This window comes from Echinops telfairi, unplaced genomic scaffold (assembly GCF_000313985.2).
Source record: "Echinops telfairi isolate 266 unplaced genomic scaffold, ASM31398v2 ScPeMD7_2010;HRSCAF=2546, whole genome shotgun sequence".
Classification (NCBI taxonomy): domain Eukaryota; kingdom Metazoa; phylum Chordata; class Mammalia; order Afrosoricida; family Tenrecidae; genus Echinops; species Echinops telfairi.
In genome coordinates, this window is record NW_022105908.1 from 7,324,382 (window position 1) to 7,334,766 (window position 10,385).

At 48.3% G+C, this 10,385-nt stretch overlaps 1 protein-coding gene across 1 annotated transcript in view; it reads right to left on the bottom strand.

Annotated features, from left to right (window-relative positions):
• Positions 1 to 6,602: 6,602 nt before the first annotated feature.
• Positions 6,603 to 10,385, bottom strand: part of SPECC1 (sperm antigen with calponin homology and coiled-coil domains 1) — a 369,887-nt gene continuing 366,104 nt past the window's right edge. Inside the window, exon 14 of the mRNA XM_045293384.1 lies at positions 6,603 to 10,338. Within this exon, the coding sequence (XP_045149319.1) occupies positions 10,249 to 10,338 (90 nt within the window). The 3' untranslated portion in view covers positions 6,603 to 10,248. The remainder of the gene's footprint in view (positions 10,339 to 10,385) is intronic.

Below are 10,385 nucleotides of genomic sequence, written 5' to 3' on the forward strand. Positions count from 1 at the left end.
TTATTAGATTTTTGCAGTTTCTTCTCATTTTGAGTCATGCCCTCAGAGCAAATGAAGGCCCTGAAGGCTTTATCTCACAGGCTATACGCTGTCCACGTCAGTGTGATCGACTGGACTGTGAGAAGGCAGCTCTTCCTCAGTCATATTTTGAGTACCTTCTAACCTCAGGGGCTCATATTTTGGTACTCTTTGACAATGTTTTTCTTCTATTCCTCAGGCCTTCAGTGGCCGATTTCTCAGAATTGGACAGAGTATTCCTTCTTTGTCGTCTGTTCTTAGTTTGGGATCTCTGCTGAAACCTGTTTACGTTGGGTGACCCTCTTGGTATTTGAACTACCAGTGACATCGTTTCTAGCATCACAGCAGCACTAGCCACCACAGTACAGCAAACTAGCAGCCAAGCGGTGGCTTCTATGAGTAGCCAATGGAAAGGGAGTTGTCTTCGGGATGTGCCTGCTTTACTGTACGTGGAAGCTTGCTTGCTTTTTAATGGATCTTGTTCTTGCGTCTAGCTCACCATCTGAATGCTCGTTCTTTGGAATTTAGCTGGTAGCTTGTCATATTGCCTGCTGCTGTGCTGTTGGTTACTTACTACGGCCCTTTTAGCTATAGTCTTGGATTTTGTGATAGACTGTAAATCCTACCCATTCCCCCTCTGGTTATAGTCCCATTTTTGGAGTGGGTTATCTGTTATATTGATCAGGCAGGATTCAGGTAGGGTCTATTTGGAGCCACCACTTTCCTGGAGACTGTGACTTGAATCAGCAACCATAGTTGCCTTGTAGGTGTGGTCTGCAGATTAGCTGTCATCTTTGACATCCGTGTTTTTTAAAAAGCACTAACTCCCTCTTTGGTGTTGTTGCCTTAAGAGGCAAACCACCAGCTTTCAGGTTAATTAGGGAAAGCAGGAGACTGGGGACACAGAACTGGCTGAGACTACACCTGCCCTGCCTAATATGGATAGAAGTGTTTCTACCTTAGCTTTTGACAACAGAAGGCAAACAACAACAAAAAAACATACCCTTCATCAAAGCCCCAGATGTAGTCAAGACACTATTTTTGTTACCTTTCTTTCCAACTGAGCATGCACAGATTAGTGCTGAGAGAAGGCCACCAATAAGATACCAGTCACTGCCCTAAAAGTCCACTGGCCTGGGATTTGGGATGCCCTATTGGTGATATGAGTCCTGGTGCACGTCTTTGCATCACAAAACTTGGTGTGAATGAGGCGAATCCTCATTCACTCATGTTTGATTTGGGGCTTGCCAGCCTCCACAATAGTGTGAACTTTTCCCTTGATGGTTAGTGTGTTCTGTGAAACAATTTCAGAACCCTGGGATGTGAGAATAATGAGGGGAAGAATGTGGTTGATATGAGAGATGATGGAATGATAATGGATTTTGGAAAAATTGGTCATCTGGGAGATCTTTAACCTCCACCTCACTGGGACTAGCTTTTTCCTTCAATTTTTGGAATATGTTACTCCACTCTTTCCTCTTCTTCATAGTTTCTGCTGATAGGTCTGAGCATATTCTTATTTGGGAACCTTTATATGTGATTGCTTGTTTTTCCCTAGCTGCTCTCATGATTTTCTCCTTTTCCTCAAAGTTGGATAGTTTAACTATTATGTGCCTTGGTGACTTCTTCTTGGGATTCAGTCTAGCTGGTGTTCTTTCAGCATACTAAATGGTTGCCTGGTTTTCATTCATTAAGCTGGGGAAGTTTTCCTCCAAGAATTCTCTTGCTATTTTTGCAGACGACTTCTTTGTTGTGTCTTCCTCCGGTAAGCCAATAATTATAATGTTGTTCTGCTTCATAGCATCAGACATAGCTCTTAAGTTTTCTTCAGCTTCTCTGATGATCGTATTAGATTTTTGTTCGTGTTTGCTAAACTCTGCTTGGCTGTCCTCCAAGTCACTGATGCAGTTCTCTGATTCCTCCAGTTGATTCTTGAGATCCATGTTTTTTGCTATTGGTTTTTGTTACCTCCTCTCTAAGCTCCTGTATTTCCTTTTGGTGTATGGCCTTTATCTCCTCTATTGTTTCATTCTTTTTCTGTATTGTTTCCCTCATATCCTGTATGGCTCCAAGCAGCTTTCTGAAAATTTCTTTCTGTGGCAGCTCAATGTCTGCTTCTTCTATGTATGTTGTTATGTTCTGGACATCTTCTGCCATTGCCTTTTGTTTCTCCTGTTTTTTCATTGAGGTCATTGGGGCTGATGGCTGTTTGTGTTGTGTTGTTTTAGAGGATCCAGGTGCCATTTTCCAGGGAATCAAAGAATACTGGCTCTCTCTGGGAGACTTGTAGGAATGTTTCTTCAAACTGCCTATAGCTAATTTTATTATGGAATTAACCTACCACTTTATCCTCCTGTGGCTTCCCTATCAGGGAAGTGACCCAGAAGGCTGGTGGGTTGCCTGCTTAGGGGTTGTGGAAGTTGGGCAGAGGTTCCTGCAACAGCTTGGAATGTTGATGAGTGTTGGCCCAGCTGTCTTGTGCCCTCAGGTACACAGGCAGGAATTCCCTGGTGAGAAGTTGGGCAGAGTATCCCCTGGAGGGGAAGCAGGGCTTTCCCTAGCCTTGGGCTAGCTGGGTGTGGTGCAGGTGTAAATGCCCTGGGCTAAGGGGAGTGGTCTGGAGGTCAGCAGTGGAGTGTGAGAGAACAGGAAAGAGACAAAGAGGAGAAAAAAAATTAAAAAGTAAGACCATTTAGACTGTGTGGGAATATAGGGAAGAGAGGGAAACAAAAGCAACTATGTAGCTGAGTCCCACTCCCCACCTGTGGAGCTGCAAGGGTTCAGTCCCTGCCCTGAGCTGAGAAAAAAAGCCCTTGGGCAGACCTCCAGTACTGTGGGGAGACAGAGAGCAGAGAAGGGAACAAAAGCAACAATGTAGCTGGACCCTGAGCCCTGCCCGGGGAGCTGCGAGGGTCTAGACCCTGCCCCCAGGCAGGGAGGCAGGTGGGGGCAAACTGAGGCTGTGTTGAGACCAAATCCCCCCAGAGGCTCCAAATGGTCCAGCTCCGGCAGAGACAGTGGCGGGGCCAAGGTCAAGCCCCAGCCAGCTTCCACTGAGGTAAGCCAAAAGCCCCCAGCCCCTCAAAACCCCGTGGGTCTGTGCCTACTTATCTTTATGATGCTCCTCCTGCGTTCCAGCAGCGCTGAATTTCCCTCTAAGCAACTCTGCTGGGCTGAATTCTGCGGAGTCCCTCTGGTATGTGTCACTCCGTCGCCATCTTCCCGGAAGTCCTCCAAACTACCGTTTCAAACACTGAAGCCACACGGTGTCATAAGACTCCCACACGGTGAGCAACTAGACTGGACTACGAACACTACTTGTCAATGGTTTGTTTCTGACTCACGGTAGTCCCACGCTTGCCAGAGATGTTGTTAGGTGCCATCAAGTTGGTTCTGATCCAAAGGGACCTTATGCACAACAGAATGAAACACAGCCCAGTCCTGCGCCCTCCTCACAGTTGTCCCTATGCGTGGGCCCCTTGTTGCGGCCACAGTGTCGATCCATCTCACTGAGGACCTTCCTCTTCCTCAGTGCCCCTCTACTTTACCAAGCATGGTGTCCTTCCCCAGGGCCTGGTCTTTCCTGCCAGAGTACAACTGTTCTATGGGGGGGGTGGGGGGGGGGGGGTGAGATGTTGATTGCCAGGCCTGTCTTTCAAGGTAGCTCTGGGTAGATCCAAACTATCAACCTTTCATTTAGCAGATGAGAGTTCAACCATGTTACTCTATCCAAGGACCGAGGAAGGCAGCATATGCACGTTTGTCACTGTTTCTTACTCGTGGGCCCATGATCCTTGATTAGTATGGCAGATTTGGTAAGTGCCATTTATTTATTGCTTTTAAACCTTATTTTGTCCTCCTTCCTAGGCACTAGAGTGTGTGGGAGTTAAAGGTGAGTTAAATGCTCTCTAAGTACAACATGGGCCCTGGGTCCCTGGATAGCCTGCTTCCTTATAGCCATGGATGGCCCTGTGACCGGTAAGCTCAGAGGGACCCCATGAAAGCCTCTTGCCCAAAGTCTGAGGCTCTGCCACAGTGCTGCCTTCACCGCCTCCTTCCTCGGTGACCGGGGTCATCCTCCAGGAGGATGTGTTCTGCAGTTTGGACATTCTAAGCTGTAGACAAGCCTTCCAAGGCCACACGCTACCGTGAGGGAGCATTGTGACAACTTTTCTCATATTCTAGTTTTGGTTTTTCTTTTGATTATTATTGTTTAAAGAAATGAGGGCAATGATACAGTTTTAGGAGTAATATAAATAGTAACCCATGGCTTCTTTGGCCAACCCTGCCAGATGTCCAAGCCAAATCACTTTATGTCTACATTTTCAGTCTAGTGAAAATCCCATGGACGTTTTAGTAGGGCAAGTGAGTTAAATTCGGTCGAATGAGAGTTTGGGAGGCGGACAGATTCTGCTTTGAACATGCTATGTGTCCTTTTAACTCATGACAAAAGAAGTGATGTTTGAAAGAAAGGAGGAAAGATGATGAAGGTCCTTACAGTGAGCAGGTTTCAAGCTTTCCCCGGGGTTCTCTTCAATTTTCAATTCTGGGATTTTTACCATCCAGTTGGAAAATGCTGGAAACAGCTGTTCACAACACTGACCACAGCAAACTGGGCAGGCGCTGGGTTGAATGAGGAAATCCAAGCAGGAAAGGGAGTTAGTGGTAGCTGGGTGTTTCCACCAATTAATAATAATAACAATATTTTAAAAATTACTTAATCAGTAACCAGTTCACACAAGGTTGAGGCATCCTGAGGACATAAATAGGTGGCTTTGCCTTCCAGGAACTTGGAATGAAGTTTCACATGATACCTAAGGATCAAAAACATTAAGAGAAGGGAGAGACTGCTGGGCATGAAGGGGTAAGGGGCTAGCATGTCCACTGACCATGGAACCCTGACACACCAGCACTCAAACGGGGCACTCACCAAGTGGCAGCAGGCACCAAACGAGTCCCTTACGGAATGCCTCTTTATATGGTGAGTGTTTCACTGCTATAAACGTGTGAGCAAAACCAGGCTCGCAGTAAGCAGGGAAGATGGCTAAAGCTTCAGTGTTATTAAAGGGCAGTTTCAAACCCAGACACATCTAACTCGAAGGCCTGTGGGCAAAGTCACAGAATGTCAGTAGATGATGCTTGGTTCGGGCCAGGCTTCAGGTCCGAGAAATCCCTGGATGATCCCGAGGGTAAGGCACTCAGCTCTTAGCCAAAAGGTGGGAGGTTTGAGTCTACCCAGAGGTGCTTGGGAAGGAAGGCATGGTGATTTGCTTAAAAAAAATAAAAATCAGCCAGTAAAAACCATACGGACACAGTTCTCTGATACATGGGGGTGGGGTGGGGTGGTGGTGGCCGTCAATGTGAGTACCCTTAATGATGCTGAATGAGTACCAGGCCCAGTGATCAATACCAACAGTACCAATAGGACCTGTCCTGATTGGTCTAAAACAGTGGCACACAATGGAGAGCTTGTTCACAAATGCGGTGACACCCACATCTTTAGAATGCATATGCGAGTATCCATGCGTCTCTCTGTGTGCTAGAAATGGAGGACGGGAAGCAGCTATGAACTGACATAACTCCGTAACTCCTGGACAAACCTCTTCCCAACATTTGACCAATGTGAGTGGTGGCTGCTGGCCTCACTTGGTCTCCCAGACCGGAAGTTGCCATTCTGAGAAGTGCATATTCCAGGATGTGCATCCTCCTTCCTCCTCTCCCAGGGGCAGACTGGTCACCCACCTGACCCCAGACAAGAGGCAGTGATCCCTGAGAAGGCCTGTGAGCCCGCGCGTCCAGGAGACTCGTCTTCGGCGATGCTATGATCCTCTCCTAAGCACCACCAGCCAGGCTATGGTTTGAAAGGTCCCAGGCAGCATCTGATCTCAAGCTTAAACACGGAGCTCAATGGTCTGTGGGATGAGCAACATCTTCCAGGTCTACCTGCAGCTCTGCAGAACTGTGTGGCACCAAGGACAGCTTTCACAACAGACTGTAATAAGCACAAGGAGCACTGGTGGCACAATGGCTAAGCAATTGGCTGCGAAGCAAAAAGTCAGTAGTTCAAATCCACTATTGGCTTTTTGGGAGAAAAGAACTGGTGATCTACACCCATGTAGATTAGCCTAGAAAACCCTGTAGGGCAGGCCTACTCTGTCCTGTAGGATCACAGTGAGTTGGAATCGACTCAGGCACACAATCACAACATAACAAGGGCTGCTAATGGTGGACAGGACCTTAGAACTTCTGCATTGTCAGCCAGAGCTATGCAGTGGGGACCAGGGCCTGACAAGGAATGTCCACAAGCAGATGCTGGCTTGAATACAGACTAAATGTATGTTTGTTTAGCACTTTGGGGGGAAAAAACAAACTAGGAGTTTAGATGTCATTGTTGGGTGAGTGCTAGACTGCTAACTGCAAGGTCAGTGGTTCAAAACCACTAGCTGCTCCCTCGGAAAAGACTGAGGCTAGCTGCTCCTGTAAAGATGTATAGCCTCGGAAGCCTGATATCGGGGCGCCGTAAGTGGTAGATGACAGTGGGTTTGCTTTTTGTTTTTGCTACTATAAATTAGGACTATTCGCAATGAGACCGAAACAAAGTATATTTATTAGAAATGTTACAGTCATACACTGTATACTTACATGTTAAAATTTAAATACATCTATGTTAGCATGTCATATCCTGACAATGCTTCATACAATCTAGTATATTCTTTATAGAAACAGAGAAATGAGGCCAAGGATGTCACTGATTGCATTCAACTAATGTAGCTAAAATCAGTGCGCTACTCAGGATGTGACACAGTTAGCAAATTCTAACAGGTCAGAGAAGGGATTCATCAGTGAACTTGGGCAAGTGTTGCTATTAAAAATACTTTTAAGACAGGTGGCTGGCTTATAATCGTTACTGCATGCTGTTGGGAGTGTATCTCAAAAATGGCACTGGAGCTTTGGAATGATCAGAACTAGTCCTGGATTTGGCAACGGGATTTATATTTTAAGAAGCTGAGGCCTCTGTCCTCATTCTCCAGGGAAAGGCTGCCCTCCCCTCAAGAGGCTCGGGGAAGAGAGTGAGAGAAAGCTTTGCTGGAGAAAGGAAGAGACGCTGACGGTAGCCATCACTGCTAGACGGAGAATCACTTTGGAAGGCATGTTTTGTCTGACACCTCATGGCACTTGGCAGGGTTCCTGCAAACGCTAAGAAACAACAATGAACGGAGAACGAAAGCAAAAGACTCAAGTCGATCCTGAAGCGAGAAGAGTGGGGACCGGCCCGGTTGTGCAGAAAGTCATCCCGGCGGGGCAGGAGCCACCATCAACTGAAATTCAAGTCTCTGAGACCACCCAACAGCCCAGAGAGCGCCAGCCTCCTCTCTCTTAGAGAAAGCCCTCCACTCTCCTGGGTCTGGAATTTCACAGTTTTGGTATAAGAAGTATCAAGAAAGGGGAAAACAAAAAGGCTTTGTAACACTCCATGGATGTTAAATGAAGATTTGGCCATTTAAAGGCTGAAGAAGGTGGGGTGAAAAAAGGATGCAATGCAGTGTGAGTGCAAGAAGCAAGAAGATGATCCCTTGTTTTTTCAGTTTGTCAACTTGTCCCTTTTGCCGTGTGCCCTGAATGACGCCGCGGTGGCACTGTGGGTAAGTGCGTGGCTGCTGCTCAAAGGGACAAAAACAAATGAGACTGTCTGCTTCTCGAACGCCGGCAGCCTTAGGAGCCCTATGGAGCAGTTCGACTCTGTCCTACGGGGCCGCGCTGAGTCAGAACTAATTTGAAAACACTGGGGTTTGGGGCTCTTGAGTTCTCTAATTGAGAACTAGATCTAAAATACTTATCCAGTGTGGCCTAACCTGGGCTGGGAAAGGGCCTGACCAAAAAGCCGACTTCCAATGTGGCTCCTCTGCGGCCCCGCACCTCCACACACCAGCAGGCCACTTCTCCCTGCAAGAGAGCTGCTAGCTCTGCTGCACAGAGCTGCTGGGCTGGCAGGCCTGATCCTTCACCCAGCTAGGACCCATCTCTCTCTCCAGACCCCAAAAGGGTGTCTGCCCTGCAACACTGCCTGGTGGTCCTGCTTCTGAGCAGAGAGCACAGGTTTCCTCCCCTAGAAGCATGCTCACTGACAAGGACAATGACCACACTGCTTCCTCGTGTTAGGAGAGAGATAGAACAGCCTTTCTTCCATGTGGTGTCTCCCTCCTTTTCAACCCTAAGGTGGCACGACACACACAAGAACGGGTGAAGGGCCACCACCAGCAATGTGGTCTTGGGCAGGGTGCCTGGCATACCCATCACTCTTGTCCCAGAGCTCTTTGAAAACCATCACCCAAAACACCTGCACAAGCCCCAGGTAAGTACAACAATAAACAGCTTGGGATGCTACCACTTCCACCTGCACTCAAAGTGTGCCAAGCAGAACCAGTGAGAGGATGCAAACACATCAGGCAAGCCAACAGAAGGCAGATGCACAAAGCATCCAATGAAATCACTTTCATTTGATTGCCTTTCCCAGGAAGGGACCGGTTTGTCCATTTAAGCACAAAGGGGCTAGTGAGGAATGAGCCCTGCTCAGAATGTCCACAGCTATGGATGAGAGGGCCTCTCCCCCCAGAGGCTCTCTGTGGAGCCATGCAATGCAAACACTCGGGAGTTTTTAAATGTGCAGAAGGCATCCTGGGCCCCGCTCCAGACACTCTGAGTCACCAGTTAACTGGCTGTTTTTCACAAAACTCCCTGGGAGATTCTGATACAGAGCCAGGGCTGAGACCCACCGGCAGGGTGGGGAGGCAGAGCATCTCTCCTCAGGTTGTCAGACAGCTTAAGACTAAGGGTTGGCCCCACCTGCAGAGCCCAGACACCCAAATTGCTGGTGTGGAGTATGGGGGTCAGACTCCTCTGGGAATTCATTCCTCTCCCAGCGTGGTGGCTGAACCCACAGTCTCTACTCAAGGGGTGCAGCAATCACAGATTTCCTGTAAGCATCAGTGGTAGGACTGCAATTCCCAGTGGCTTGCAGACTGTGGGATGATCTTTACCTGGAGCAGCAGACATGGGGATCTGATGTACCGGCGAGCTGCGCCCTCCGCATCTCTGCCACGTACAGACAATGGCCTCGTTGTTGTTGCTTTTTAATCATCACCGCCCAACCCAATGGCCACCTTTTGGCCCAGGAAAGAATAATGGGCCTGATGAAGTTCTTCCAGCTAAGGAAGTTCAGAGTAGAAATAAAGGAAAAATATATTTATTACCTCCCGGGTCTCTCATGAAATACACACTCTCAACCAACGCACAAAGTCCTGACATGTTGCACCCACACAGGCTTTCTCTCCAGGCCCCACGCCAGCCAGACTGGGTGAAGGCAAACGGGAGTCTGACTAAGTGGAGGGCGACAGGCAACGAGTGGATGACCCCTGCAGTCTCCTTTCGGCCTGCAAATCTCTCACTGAGCCAGGCCAGGGGACGGGCCAGATGGGGTGTGTGGGTGACACAGCTGACTGGGCCCACTAACACAACCCGCAACTTCTCATCCATGGGACCTCACGGCGGACACAGAGACAATTTCCACAGAAGTTCATGAGCACCTCACCTATTGTACTTTTCACCCAAATAATCAAACAAGGGACTGTCAGATCTAAAAATCTGCATCATGTTCTAAGCATTCAACATGATGACTTAGAACGTGAGCATATTTCTCCAAAGGGCCTATATTGTTCTTGCTCGTTTGTGTGTCTCTTGGTTGCTCAAGGGCAAATGTTTTTGTTTGTTTGTTTTTGGTGATGGGAAGGGAGAGTGGTGACACGGGCCAAGTTTCTGTAACGGCAAAAGCTAAGCTCTTGAATTAAAGCAGGTCCCTGATTAGAAAGACCGCAGTTGGTTGTGCAAGGATGGCAGTCTCAGAATCCCTAAGCAGACCCTGAGTTAAGTCACATGTGACGTGAGATGTTGCACTGGTTCTTGTGGAAACGAGCCTGCGTGTGGGATCTTGGAGCTGGAGGGACCCCTGGCTCTCTAGAAACATCCCACGGGGGAGAGAAGCTTCTCCAACTCATACACCGAAGCGCACCCTGACAAGCGTGGTACGTGATGACCTCGCCGTTCACTTTGGGGTTGCTCAGAGTCCCCAAAGAGGCTTCCTTTGACAGCTTTGCAGGTGGGGAGGTAGACAGGTAGAAGCTGTGGAGAGTGGCTGATGCTTCCCAGGGGCAGACGTTCTCAGGCTCTCAGGGTTCACGTTTCAAAATACTTGTAGATCTGGGCTACATACTGCATCACGCTTTGCCAGTCTGGCCGGTCGGTGTACAGCATCTCACTGAGCTCCTGCAGGGAGGGACAAGGTTACAAGAGAGAACAAGTTGCAGTAGGCG